This window comes from Eptesicus fuscus, chromosome 15 (assembly GCF_027574615.1).
Source record: "Eptesicus fuscus isolate TK198812 chromosome 15, DD_ASM_mEF_20220401, whole genome shotgun sequence".
Classification (NCBI taxonomy): Eukaryota; Metazoa; Chordata; class Mammalia; order Chiroptera; family Vespertilionidae; genus Eptesicus; species Eptesicus fuscus.
In genome coordinates, this window is record NC_072487.1 from 49,695,558 (window position 1) to 49,708,794 (window position 13,237).

Here is a 13,237-nt window from a genome sequence, read left to right on the forward strand (position 1 = left end):
GGGGAGTCACGCCAAGGCCAGACAGCGGTGACCTGGCCCAGGAGAACCCTGCCTTCCCGTCCAAGGTTCTTTCTTGAGACCCTGAGGGGAAGGGTCTGGGACTTGGAGTGTTGCCCTGGTCTGGAAGGAGCGCAGACAGACATGGTACACATTTTCCTTAAGTCCCCAGTGACTGGAGAGTGGACCCTGTTCCTTAAGGCACTCGCCTAAACCCCGCAGAAGTTTTAAACAGAACCATTCCCTACACCTTTGGGCTGCATTTTGGAATCATCTGGGGGAGTTTTAAACAATACTGATGCCTAGGTCCAGCCTCCAGAGCTTCTGATTTAATTGGTTTGGAGTGTGGCTTGCAGTTTTAAAACCGCAATATTCAGCAAAGTTTGAGAACCTCTGCCCTACCCCGTTTTTCCTTATTTGGAGTCAGGGGCACCTTAAGCTTGTCCAGTCACCTGTCCAGTGGCTCCCGAGCCACTGAACTTAAGGCTTTGTTTTCGGACAGTAGGTAGGGGGAGGGGCCTGAAAGATTTCAGTCTTGCTGTTCCTGGAGGAGAAGCCTTCAGGCAAAGACCCAGGAATCCAGCCCTGGCCTCTGTCCCCTAGCAGCCTCCTCGGTCCGGGACGGGACAGGAAGTGTCCGGCAGAGGTGGGGGAGGAGGTGATTGGCAGTTGGAGGCTCCAATGGGCCGGAACCCCCCCCTATTTCACCCCTCTCCTTCCATTGGTGCCTGGGCGGAGCCACCCCCATAGCGGGCCCCAGGGCTGGAGGGAGTAGAGGCCGGGGCAGAGGGCGAGGGCGGAGGGCGCTGGCGGCGGAGGCCGCGGAAGGTGAGGCCTGGTGGGGCCGTGGGCGTGCACGGGGAAGCCTTGCCAGCAGAGGGCCGGGCAGGGTGAAGTACGATGAAGGGCTCAGTGTGACTGAGGGACTGTCAGTGCGTGTGCGTGCGTGCGTGTGTGTGTGTGTGTGTGTGTGTGTGTGTGTCTGTGAGGCTGTGTGTGTGTGATATCTGTGTGAAGCTCCGCAAGTGTGTCACTTGTTGCAAGTGCCCGCTATTGTAACTGTCATTGTGCATGTGGCTGTGCCGGGGATTAAGCGTGTCTGTGTCAATGTGAACTTTTTGGTGAGGGACTGGGTCGTGGGTGGGTGCGTGTGAGAGGTCCTGTGACCACATCGGGGAATGTGTTTTGGGCAGGTCTCTGCGGGGTTTAAGATCGTTTCTGCCAGTGTAAGAGGGGGTGGCTGGGTTTGTGCAAGCCAGAGTGTGACTTCAGGAACGGCAGAGCAAGGAGTCGTAGAGCGAGAGTTGTACTCTGTGTGTGTCCTGTGTCCTGAGTGTTAGACTGCGTGGGAGCGGAGCTGTGTTTATATTGGGGGGATCAATATAAACACAAGGGGACTGACCTTTCCACCGAGGTCCCCATAGACTGAACCATTCCCAACACATCGGGCTTCCCCTCCTCTCTGTGCTCAAGAGTCCCTGTCGCTGGTGTATTGCTTCTTATTTTCTGTTTCTCTGTCTGACTCGGTTTCCTTATATTTATCTCTTTAAAATATACTTGTATTGATTTCAGAGAGGAAGGGAGAGGGAGAGAGAGATAGAAACATCAATGATGAGAGAGAATCATTGACCGGCTGCCTCTGGCATGGCCCACACTGGGGATGGAGCCTGCAACCCGACCGGGAATTGAACTGTGACCTCCCGGTTCGCAGGACGAGCTCAACCACTGAGCCATGCCGCTGGGCTCCTTCTATTTCCTTTTCTCCCCCTGCTACTGTCTTCCTAGAACTGTGGCTCTCTGCCTCTCTTCACAGTTTTGTCTCCTCCGGTATCTGCGTATCTGTTTTATAACTCTGCCTCTCCGGTCCTTTCATCTCTGTCTCTCCCAGCACTGCTATGCCTGACTTTCCTGTTCACCCTTGTCTCTTCAATTACCTGCTGCCCTGTGACAGTGATGAGATGTGGGATCTGCCGTGATAAGAGCTTCCTGGAAGATGGGGCCTAAACTACGATGAGAAGGATGAGAAGTTGCCTTTAGGAAATGCTATGACCCCATTCCCGAGACAGAATGCTAAGTGTGTGCATGTGACTGTGGGAGGAAGAGTAAGATGTGTGTATCTGTGTGAGGGTGTGGGTTTGTGTAAATGCAAGTGTCTGAGTCTGAGTGAGGATATCTGAGTACATTGGTGTGACTGTGAGTGGCCGTATCTGAGAGTGTGTGTCTGAGGGTAAGCGTGGGTCTTGTGTATCTGGCACCAAGGGACCAAAGGCATTTCCTGGTGCTGGGGCCCAAAGAGTGGAGGGGGAGGTGAGAAATGGCTGGAACATCCAGGGGAGGGGAAACTGGACTCTTTGGCTTTTCTTTATATCCCCCAACCTGGGGCCTCCCTTCCCCTCAAACACATGCCCTGGCTGCGCCCTCAGGAAATCTTTGCTGGGGAGCGAAAAGAGTGGGCGCACGGGTATCTGATTTTTCACTTGATTGTGTCCATGTTTGTGCAAGGGGAGTATCTTTTTGTTGACTGCGCCTGGTGAGTCCACGCGTGAGTGTGGCTGTGTCTGGCTCTGTGGAAACGTAGGGAATCGGTCACTGATGGGGACATAAGCAGCCCTCCTTTCCCTCTCGCTGGTCCTGGCTGCGCCTGTGGCTTCCTTTCCAGACTGGGGGTAGGCCTCTTCCCTTCCCAGGGCCTCGGATGGGAGGAGGTTAAGAGGGTGGGAAGGGAGGAGGGAGGAGAATGGGGTTGAAGGCAGGAGGGGGGAGGGGGCTTGGCTATGAGTGGCTGAGATCCAGCACTCAGAGGGGCGGGGGCGGGGAAGGGGGAGGAGGAGATGATTCTGGGGTCTCAGCACTGTGGAGCTCAGACGGGTGCTGTAGCTGGTGGGAGGAAGTCTTGGAGGCCATGGACACTTAGCCACGGGGATCACCGAGGTAGGGTGGGGCTGAGCAGGGTAGATGTGGCTGGGAAGCCTGGGGTGAGCCACTGGACACCCAGGCAGACACCCAGACACATGGAAGTCCTTGTTCTGCTCTACTTGGGAGGGGTCTGTAGCCCTTGCCCAGGGCCCTTTCCCCATCTGCCCTTCTCCTGTCCCCATGGCCACTTCCCCACTGCCTTCCTCCTCCTGCTTCCTGTCCATCCAGAATCCCTCTCTCTTAGCACCTTCCAAACCCCATACACACATAGTTGGCTACTTCCTCTGCCTTCCTGAATTCCTGCTGCCCCAGCTCAGCTCTCACCTCACGGAGTCCCACCTGCCCAGTCCTGATCTCTGAGTATCTCCCGGTCCTGTGGACCCCACCCCAGACCCCTGTCCCTGCAGGCTCCCAGCTCCCTTCAGCCTCCTCTCCCTTTCCCGCCACCCTGTCTCCATCTGCTGGCTCCTCGCCTGCCCCCAGCCTCTGGCAGCAGCCAGGGCATCTGGATCTGCTTAACTCTACAGCCTGAGCCTGCACCCTAGCCCCATCCAGCCTCACAGGCTTGAGACCAACAAGACTCCAGAGTCGGGCCAGATGAGTGGCCCAAGGAGCCAGAGCAGGAGGCCAGGCAGGCCCAGGCGAGAAAAGGCTTGGCAGCTAGAGCAGGGCTAGGCTCCATGGCAGGAGTACAGGGTGGGCTTAGACCCACCATGACAGCTCCATGGTGAGGGCTGCCTCAGGTCAGTCAGAGGCCGTGATTAGCTTTGGGCCAGGTGGATGCCAGGATTCCTAACAGCTGGATTGGAGGAGTTAATAGGAATGACTGAGCCGGTGCTGGCATTTGGTGCCAGGGGTGGGCGCCAAGGGTGGTGCAGGGGGGTGGTGCTGGCACAGTCTGTCGCTTCCAGCTTTTGTTCTGGGCCCTAAGCCCAGGACTGAGATGGAGACTGAGGGTGTGTTTGTGTGCTTGTGCGCGCACAGCACTCTGTGTGTGTGTGTGTGTGTGTGTGTGTGTGTGTGTGTGTGTGTGGCATATGCACAGCACAGGGATGTGTGGTGGAAAGGGGGAGCTTAGATCAGATCCCCCAGTGATTTCTGACATTCTTACCCCAACTTGGTACCTCAGTTTTCCTCCTAGAAAGCCACAGTTTAGAGGAAGAAGCTGAAGTTAGCCTCTTATCTCGGGGGGTACGGGGTTGCTGAAACTGCCTCTCCCCCCCACAGATGAGCAGCAGCTGTTCAGGACTGAGCAGGGTCTTGGTGGCTGTGGCTGCAGCCCTAGTGTCCGCCTCCTCCTCCTGTCCCCAGGCCTGGGGCCCCCCAGGTGAGAACCCCGCTGCATGAACCCAACTCTGATGTATGGCTTGCCACCTTCAAGGTGGCCCCCCCCTACCCCAAATCTCATCTGTGACCCCCAAACTCCTGACATTCAACCTGGCAACATCCCCTTTCTAACCTGTCCTCGGACCTCTGTCTCCACATTATAACATGATACTCTGACCCAATGACTCTACCCAGGGCTTAAAAGTCTACTCCTTACCCCTTCACGCTCATAAAATGGGGTGTTTGGGGAGAGGGAAAGGAAGAGCCTCTCCTCAGAAGTGCCCTCCACAGGGGTCCAGTATGGACAGCCTGGAAGGTCCCTGACGCTGTGTTGCCCTGGAGTGACTGCTGGGTAAGTGCCCTCCTGCCTGTTGGGGCGACACTCATGACCCTTTCTTGACCCTGCCCAGTCCTCATGCCCCCCCCCCCGCCCGGTGTCTGTTATCGTCACCTCTGTATCTGTCCTAATCTTCAAACCATCCTTATTCAGCAGACAATTTCAACCAACATGTATTGAGCACCCGCTAAGTGCCGGGTCTCTTCTAGTTCCTGCGATACAGCAGTGCACAAGCCAGGCAAGACGTCAGCCCTCATAGAGCTTACATCCCAGTGGGGCAGTCAGACAATAAGCAAATAAGAATCTTGCCAGCTAGTGATACCTGCTGGGCAGAAAATTAAAAGAGAGTGCCCTGGAAGAGGATCACTGAGTGGTTCCTTTTTCTTGGTAATCAGGAAAGGCCTCTCTGAAGAAGTAACACTGAAGCTGGTTTGTGAAGGTCAGGAAGGAGGCAGCCAGGCACAGATCGAGGTAGAAGCATTTCTGTCAAAGGCCAGTGCAAATGCCCTGAGGTGGGAATGAGCTCAACACTTTTTTTTTTTTTTTAACTTTAGAGAGAGGAAGGGAGAGGCACAGATAGAAACATTAATGATGAGAGAGAATCATTGATTGGCTGCCTCCTGCACGCCCCCACACCGGGATGGAACCTGCAACCTGGGCATGTGCCCTGACCAGGAATCGAACCGTGACCTCCTGATTCATGGGTCGACGCTCAATCACTGAGCCACACCAGCTGGGCGAGCTCAACACTCTTTTTAAAATATATTTTATTTATTATTTATTTTTAAAATATATTTTATTGATTTTTTTACAGAGAGGAAGGGAGCGAGATAGAGAGTTAGAAACATTCGATGAGAGAGAAACATCGATCAGCTGCCTCCTGCACACCCCCTACTGGGGATGTGCCCGCAACCAAGACACATGCCCTTGACCGGAATCGAACCTGGGACCCCTCAGTCCGCAGGCTGACGCTCTATCCACTGGAGCTCAACACTCTTAAACAGAAAAAAGGCTAACTGGACAGGATGGGAGTACAGTAGGTGAGGGGGTGGAAGGAGGAGCTGAAGAAGGAATGGAAGGGCTAAGTTACCAGAGGCTTTGTGAATCAGCAAAAGGAGTGTGGGTTTTAATGCAGGTGAGTGAGAAGACAATGGAGAGCTGTGGCATGGTCCGACTTACACTTGAAACCTTTCCTCTGTCTATCGTCATCACCTTGTCTCACCCGCAGGACCCCCGTGTCCTGGTTTCGGGACGGGGAGACAAGGCTGCTCCAGGGACCTGACTCTGGGCTGGGGCATGAGCTGGTCCTAGCCCGGGCAGACAGCACTGACGAAGGGACCTACATCTGCCGGACCCTGGATGGTGCACTTGGGGGCACAGTGACCCTGCAGCTGGGCTGTGAGTTGGGGAGGGAGTATTGGGTGGCAGTGATGAACATGGGGCTCCTGAGGGAATCAGGGTCCTGAGTAAGCCCTCTGAGATGGGAGGTTGGGGACTTCTCAGTCTCCAGCTGCACCCTCTGCCTCTAGACCCCCCAGCTCGGCCTGTTGTCTCCTGCCGAGCAGCTGACTATGAGAACTTCTCCTGCGCTTGGAGTCCCAGCCAGGTCAGCGGTTTACCCACCCGCTACCTTACTTCCTACAGGTGTGTGCGTGATGGGGTGTGTGGGTCTATACATTTAAGTGTGCCAGCACAACGTGGGTATGGGAGGCTGGGAGGGAGGTTCCGAGGAATGCCTTAGAAAGAGGGAGGACCCTCTTTTCCTACCTGACCTCAGATGGCCCCCTCCCTGCCAGGAAGAAGACAGTGCCAGGAGCTGATGGCCAGAGGTAGGACCTGAGGGAGAGGCTGGGGGCTGCAGCTGGATCCCACAATGAGCATTTCCAAAGCCCAAGACCACTTCCTCTCTCCTAGGACAAGTCCATCTACAGGGCCCTGGCCGTGCCCACAGGACCCCCCAGGGGCTGCCCGCTGTGTGGTCCATGGGGCAGAGTTCTGGAGCCAGTACCGAATCAATGTGACTGAGGTGAACCCCCTGGGAGCCAGCACACGCCTGCTGGATGTGAGCTTGCAGAGCATCTGTGAGTACCCAGCCCTAGAGTCCCCCAGATCCCAAGCGCAGAGACTCCAACAGACTCCAGAGTACAGATGTCCCAACACAGAACTCCCCAGAGCGCCCAGACAGTTCCCTCCCAACATGGACCCCTGTTTCAGCACACAGATGGCCCCTGTGGAGACCAAGAAGCCAAGGCGATCAGAGCCCAGGGCTGTTGCCACTCCCCACTCCGCACAAGTCCTTCCTAGCTGCCTAGCCTCAGAGCTGTCTCTCTGCTTCTGAGCTCTGAGCTGAAGGCAGCCATGTCTCAAGTCCTCCCTGTCCATTGGAAGCCATTACTGGCCCCTCCTTCCTCTTGATCTGTACATGGGATGAGGGCACTAAAGCTCTGGCTGGAATTTGGGCTAAGTCATCTTCTTCCTTGATGGAAAGCAGGGTTACTTTTTAATCCACTCTACAGCTCTAGCTGTTTTGGCTCTGTAGTTAGAGTGTCGGCCTTCAGACTGAAGGGTTGTGGGTTCGATTCTGGTCAAGGGTACGTACCTTGGTTGCAGACTCAATCCTTGGCCCAGTCAGGGAATGTGCAAGAGACAACCAATCGATGTGTCTCTCTCACATCAATGTTTTCCTCTCTCTGTCTCTTACCTCTCCATTTCACTCTCTCTAAAAGTCAATGGAAAAAATATCCCCGGGTGAGGATTAACAAAAAACAAAAACAAAAAAAACACTCAACAAAGCTTTCAAAAACCTGTCTCCAGATCTCAGCTCATTTTATAATAAGGATAACAGACAGGTCCTGAGTCTAAAGGATGACCAAGCTTAAGATTTCCCCAACCCCTTGGAAGTGCCTCCTTCAGGTACCTTTAAGCACACACACACACCTTCCTTTGGGAGGTGGTGGGTAAGGGATGGGTACCTGTCACCTGCCCTGACTTTGTGTCTCCACCACCTGCAGTGCGTCCTGACCCACCCCAGGGGCTGCGGGTAGAGTCAGTACCTGGTTACCCCCGCCGCCTGCGTGCCAGCTGGACATACCCTGCCTCCTGGCCCCGCCAGCCCCACTTCCTGCTCAAGTTCCGGCTGCAGTACCGTCCAGTGCAGCATCCCACCTGGTCCATGGTGAGGCCTGGAGTGTGTCCCAGGGCTGCGGGTCCTGTCTCTGGTTTCATGTTTCTGGTGTTCTGCATGGGTTTCTGGCATTGGCAGGTCACTGGAGCCTTGTTGCCTCCCCATAGCGAGGGCTTCCCCTGGGCCAGGCTTTGTGCTGGGTGCTGGGGGTGCAGCAGGGAGCAATAAACCAAGCCTCTGTCCTGTGGGATGTAACTCTGATGTAAGCCTATCTGTGGGAAGGCAGCAGTGGCTTTTTAAAAATAACTTTTCTAGGAAAAGAAGTGTCGTGCTCACTTGGGCAGCACATATACTAAAATTGGAAGTGTCTTTCATCCATATGCCCAGATACAAAACACTCATATCCCAGATAAAGATAGTAGTGAATTCCCACCTCGGGAGATGCCAGAGGTTGGCCGCATCACGTCTGGGGAGTGGCTGCCTCAGATAATAACCAATATTCATTGAGCGCTGTCTGCCCACCGGGCACCAAGCCACACATTTGTATATGCATTATTTCACTGAGGTGTTTTCACCTCTGTTTTACAAATGAAGGAACTGAGGCATAGAGAGGCTCAAGGTTACCCCGGAAGATTTGAGCCCAGGCAGTCTGACAGCACAGCCTGTCTATGTAAACACTACGTAGTTTTGTCTTCCAAACACTGTGTGTAGACCTGATACCACCAGCCACTCTACCTGAGGCCCAAATGGCTCTACCAGGCTGGCAGGGACAGGACAGGGAGGAAGGGGTACTCTGCAGACTGGGGCCCCGGGCCAGGGAGGCTCAGTGCTTATAATCTGGGTAACTCAATGGTGAACCATCTTCACCGCCAGGTGGAGCCAGCTGGATTGGAGGAGGTGATCACAGATGCTGTGGCTGGGCTGCCCCATGCTGTCCGGGTCAGTGCCCGGGACTTTCTGGATGCTGGCACCTGGAGCGCCTGGAGCCCTGAGGCCTGGGGGACTCCGAGCACTGGTGAGAGACAGAACCAAGGAATGCGCCTTGTCCCTCCGCTGGACAGGTTGGCACGAACAGGGCTGCGTGGCACATGCCCCGCCCACATAGGCATGGCAATTGCTGATCCAGGCTTCAGCCTTGGATGCCTGCAGCCCTGTCCTAGCTTAAGCCCTGCTCCTCAGCCTCCACCCCTGTTACATCTCCAGAAATTGCCTCTGGCCTTTCAGGCTCTGCTTCCTTCGTGCCCCTGTGTCCAAGCCAGGCCCTGGCTTCAACTGGCAGGCCCTGGCCTCTGCCTCTACCCTGTGTGGACAATTCTTCTCCGGTCTTGCCTCTCTTCAGGGCCCCTACCTAAGGAGATACCAGCTGGGGGTCAGCCATACATGCAGCTGGAGAAGGAGCCTCAAGCAGACAGCCCTGCTCCCCCAAGGCCCTCCCTCCTGCCAGACCTACAGCCACTTGGTGAGCTTGGGTAGATGGGCAGAGGTGGTAGAGGATGGGAAAGTTCTAGAGAGAAGGGGGCACCGAGTTTGGTCAGGCTCACTCTCACATGTGACCCCCCCCCCCCCCCCCCCCGCCCGCCCCTCCAGTCCACAGGGACCCTCTGGAGCAGGTAGCTGTCCTAGCATCTTTGGGAATCTTCTCTTTCCTGGGACTGGCAGCTGGGGCCCTGGCACTGGGGCTCTGGTAAGTGACTGTCATTGGTGCCTTAGGCTCTGATCCCACACAGATGCTCAGATACCCACAGACCCTACCCTTTCCCACCCCTCATGACTTCCCACTGAACATGATTCTGGAACTACTTTTCTTTCTTCTCCTCAACTTCATGATTCTCACTGATTCCTCTCCTAACCTTTCCTAATAAACCCTTTTGGAGGAGACTGAGATGCCCCACATTGTCAGGAAAACAGCTGCCTTTTTATGCTCCAGGCTGAGGCTGAGACCAGATGGGAAAGATGGACCCCAGAAGCCTGGTTTCTTGGGCCCGATGATTCCAGTGGACAAGCTTCCAGGTGAGTAGGACCTCCAGGAGGTTTGGCCTTGGAGATGTGTGCCCTCATTGTAGGCCCGTCATCATAAGGGTATTGGGAATCATAGTTGGGTCTCCTCATTCTTATGATGTCTGGGCTCAGGGATGGACCTGTCATTCTTGAGTCCCTGGGCTCAGAGTTGGATCCCTTCCCTCTCTTGCAGGGTATTGGGCTCCTAGATTGACTCCATCCCCATTTTCAGTGTGCTAGGCTCAGGGCTGGATATCTATCTTTACTCTTGGGGTGTCTTGGATCAGAGCTGGGTCCCTCCTTCCCTTATTCTTTTTTTAAAACTGATTTTTATTTATATTTTTATTTTCTTGCATGTACCCTGACCGGGGAATTAAACCCGCAACCTGGGTGTATTGGAACGTTGCTCTAACCAACTGACCTACCTGGCCAGGGCTTCTCCCTTATTCTTTTTTTTTTTTTTTTTAATATATTTTATTGATTTTTTACAGAGAGAGGAAGGGAGAGGGATAGAGAGTTAGAAACATCGATAAGAGAGAAACATCGATCAGCTGCCTCCTGCACACCCCCCACTGGGGATGTGCCCGCAACCAAGGTACATGCCCTTGACCTGGAATCGAACCCGGGACCTTTCAGTCCGCAGGCCGAAGCTCCATCCACTGAGCCAAACCGGTTTTGGCTTCTCCCTTATTCTTTATGTGCCTGCACCAGAGCTAGGTCCTCTCCCTCATTTTTAGGGTGTTGGAGCTCATTCAGAGCTAGGTTCCCCTATTCATTCCAGGAATGTTAAGCTCAGAGCTGGGTCTCCTTCCTCATACTCAGGGTGTCCGGGCCAAAATCTAGTCCTATTATCTCCCTTGATTTTACTTTTCCTTTTTCTAGGAGCCCCAAACCTATAGAGAACCCAGGAAGACTTCAGCTAATTCCACCTATAACTCTGTCTTGCTGGTTTGGATGGATGGACAGATAGAACCCAGGCAGGACAGTGGATCCTCATGAGGGGAGGTGTCTCAGCTGAAGTTTTGTTTGGAGCTCATTTCTATGAGACTATCTGTTCCAACTTGCCAGATGAAAGGTACCTGGACCTCTGATGTTATCCCAGAGCTAGAGGCTCACCAGTGGAATGTTTATAGATGTGTATATCTGTGTCCATGTATGCCCATGTGTATGTGAGGCAGGGAACATGTGTTCTCTGCATGTATGTATGTATGTACATATCTGGGGAGTGTGTGTGGGTCCTTGCTGTTTGCCTTGCCCCTGGTGGGGGTTGTGAAGGTGTGAATAAAGAGAATGAGGAGGTTCTTTATTTACATGTCTCCCAGCTTCAGGTTCAGGGCTCACAGGAGAATACATAGAACTTGGAGACCACAACCAGAGACTATTGTTCAATCCAGCTTTATTATTTTGACTGTTGGGGGTCCCGGCCCATTTTCCCTATTAGATCAAAATTCAGATTGGGCAGAGTCCCCTGGAACCTCCTTCCTTGGCGCTCAAACCATCGAGCCAGGCTGCGGTTCTGGGGGTGGATGCAGACACTGCGTCGAGACAGGTGAAGCCTGGGAAAGGAATGGCCCAAAGCCATGGTCATAGTTGGCAGATTAGGTTAGGGTCCAGGGATTAGGGGCAGAGGCCAGATGACAACCTGAGCTGGCATCCGAATTAGCAGTTGGGGCTGGGGTTGGGATCTGCGTCAGGGATTGGGACTGGGGTCAGAGTCAGGGATCAGTATCAAGGGCAGGGTCAGAGCTCACACAAAAGCCTGGAGGTGACAGTCCCCATTAGCCTCCTGCAGTTCCACCCTGGTGACCTTCCTCAGTAGCTTTCTTGAGAGTGGCTGTCGGTAGAGCTGAGTACAGCAGGTAGTGCTGGATGGCAGTAGCACTGCTAGGGAATAATGGGGCCACATGTTCAGAGGGCTCCTGACCGAAAACCCCTCAATCAGACAGCTGGAAGCTGGACTTCCTGGGCCCCTTTCCCCTCCATCCCATTCACCCAGATCCCTGGCCTTCTAGCCCCCCAAGCACTGACCTGCTCCCGAGTCTGGGATCAGAAGCAACAGTAGCAGCAGGAGGCTGATGGTGGGTGAGGGCTCCTTCATGCTGCGCAGCCTGGATACTTCTTTCTCTCTCCTCCTTCTCCTCTATCTTTTATCTGGATACCTTTAACCTGGGGCGCCAGGTGAGTCAGAGGCAGGTGAGGATGGATTTCTCATCCTGTGACACTCCTGGGCTCTGGTTGCCACAGACCCCTGTGCCAGAGACCCCTTCCTCTTTTAGGAAAGCCTTTTCCCATGGGCTCCTAAGCCCTGGGCAGAGAAGCTGGGGAGAGGGATAGTGCATGATGTGGGGCCTGAAGGTACAGTGACTGAATAAGAGCAGCCAAGAATCCTCCGTGGCATCCAAGGATGGACATTCATAGTCATATACCCATAGCTGCACATGCACAGTCACACCTCACTCGATCAACCTCACGTGGTCAGACAACCATAGACAGAATTATGCAGCCCCAATTATACGCAAAATCCCACTGCCACACAGCTGTTTTCACAATATTCCAGTCAGACTAGCACACACAAATTCTGATGGGGGTGTTGTGGGTAGGGTGGAGCTGAGGGCAAGCCAGCACAATTTGCCTTCATTTTCCCCTCCCCACTTCCCGCCCTAGCCTGCTTATCTTATCAGGAGAAATTGATGGGAACAGGTCCCTCAGCAGGCGTGTTTGGGAAGGCCCCTTTGGTGGTATTTGGGGTGCCTTGGAGAGGTTGAGGTGGGGGCTGCTTTCTCTAGCAAGATGAGACAGGAAGGAAGGGTGGGGTGGGTAAGGAGGGTAGATAAGGGAAGATAAAAGTTCTTTGGTGCCAGGTTGCTGCTAAGGTAAAAACAAACAAACAAACAAAAAACCCCACAAGAAATCTTTCTGTTTTTGCCTAGTCCTGTCCCAGAAATGCCAGCTTCTTGGCAAAAGGGGCCTGGCCTGGCGTTTCCATACTCAGTCCCTCCTTGGCTTATTGAGACATCAGACTCAAGAGCTCACTTACTTCTCTTTTGTTCTGTTCAAATTCTAGCTTCTCTCCACTGTGGGCCTGGGAAAACATTCCCTTTCCCCACCCAGGCTCAGTAATACCCAGGAACACCTACGCCCTCTGCATCCCATCTTCTTGCTAACACCCCAACCTCCCATCTACTTCCTGTCCCTTCTCTCCTAATCCCATACCCAGCCCTCACTCCCTGCTTCCCCTTACCCCTCAAAGAGAAACTCCTCCTGCTGTCCTTTCCAGGAAGCTGGGAACTGCCTAGGGCAGTGGTCGGCAAACTCATTAGTCAACAGAGCCAAATATCAACAGTACAACGATTGAAATTTCTTTTGAGAGCCGAAAACCGACTTCTGCGCATGGGCCACGAAGTTTCAATCGCACTGTATGTGCGTGCCCGCACGTGGTATTTTGTGGAAGAGCCACACTCAAGGGGCCAAAGAGCCGCATGTGGCTCGCGAGCCGCGGTTTGCCGTCCACTGGCCTAGGGTGTTTAGTGCCCCTGGCA

The 13,237-nt window shown here is 54.1% G+C and overlaps 2 protein-coding genes across 7 annotated transcripts; one reads left to right on the plus strand and one right to left on the minus strand.

Moving 5' to 3' along the window:
• Nucleotides 1-752: 752 nt before the first annotated feature.
• On the plus strand, nt 753-11,008 carry IL11RA (interleukin 11 receptor subunit alpha). Of its 5 annotated transcripts, none has more exons than XM_008141948.3 (13): nt 753-825; nt 4,141-4,240; nt 4,531-4,591; nt 5,805-5,974; nt 6,106-6,220; nt 6,373-6,405; nt 6,491-6,657; nt 7,588-7,751; nt 8,574-8,715; nt 9,040-9,159; nt 9,288-9,384; nt 9,628-9,710; nt 10,581-11,008. In XM_008141948.3, exons 2-13 carry the CDS (start codon nt 4,141-4,143, stop codon nt 10,595-10,597), a joined length of 1,269 nt encoding a protein of 422 aa, XP_008140170.2. In that variant the 5' UTR covers nt 753-825; the 3' UTR covers nt 10,598-11,008. The 5 variants fall into 5 exon arrangements, with proteins under 5 accessions (XP_008140170.2, XP_054582948.1, XP_054582947.1 ...); XM_054726973.1 differs by lacking the exon at nt 753-825 and adding an exon at nt 873-892; XM_054726972.1 differs by lacking the exon at nt 753-825 and adding an exon at nt 1,046-1,118.
• A 69-nt stretch (nt 11,009-11,077) lies between these two features.
• CCL27 (C-C motif chemokine ligand 27) lies at nt 11,078-12,182 on the minus strand. 2 transcript variants are annotated; one of them, XM_028146168.2, is made up of 3 exons: nt 11,727-12,182; nt 11,450-11,579; nt 11,078-11,254 (listed from the first exon to the last, which is right to left on the minus strand). In XM_028146168.2, the coding sequence occupies exons 1-3, from the start codon at nt 11,794-11,796 to the stop codon at nt 11,098-11,100; spliced, it is 357 nt and encodes a 118-aa protein (XP_028001969.1). In that variant the 5' UTR covers nt 11,797-12,182; the 3' UTR covers nt 11,078-11,097. The 2 variants fall into 2 exon arrangements, with proteins under 2 accessions (XP_028001969.1, XP_008140390.1); XM_008142168.3 differs by having other exon boundaries at nt 11,450-11,582; nt 11,727-12,180.
• Between the last annotated feature and the right edge of the window lie 1,055 nt (nt 12,183-13,237).

What these genes read in the sequence shown, in the direction of transcription:
- IL11RA (XM_008141948.3), top strand. Translation starts at nt 4,141, where the DNA reads ATGAGCAGCAGCTGTTCAGGACTGAGCAGGGTCTTGGTGGCTGTGGCT. An exon ending in CCAGGCCTGGGGCCCCCCAG is followed by an intron (nt 4,241 to 4,530) that starts GTGAGAACCCCG and finishes TGCCCTCCACAG; the next exon opens with GGGTCCAGTATGGACAGCCT. An exon ending in CTGGGGGACTCCGAGCACTG is followed by an intron (nt 8,716 to 9,039) that starts GTGAGAGACAGA and finishes GCCTCTCTTCAG; the next exon opens with GGCCCCTACCTAAGGAGATA.
- CCL27 (XM_008142168.3), bottom strand. Translation starts at nt 11,796, where the DNA reads ATGAAGGAGCCCTCACCCACCATCAGCCTCCTGCTGCTACTGTTGCTT. An exon ending in GATCCCAGACTCGGGAGCAG is followed by an intron (nt 11,583 to 11,726) that starts GTCAGTGCTTGG and finishes ATTATTCCCTAG; the next exon opens with CAGTGCTACTGCCATCCAGC. An exon ending in TGTCACCTCCAGGCTTTTGT is followed by an intron (nt 11,255 to 11,449) that starts GTGAGCTCTGAC and finishes TTCCTTTCCCAG; the next exon opens with GCTTCACCTGTCTCGACGCA.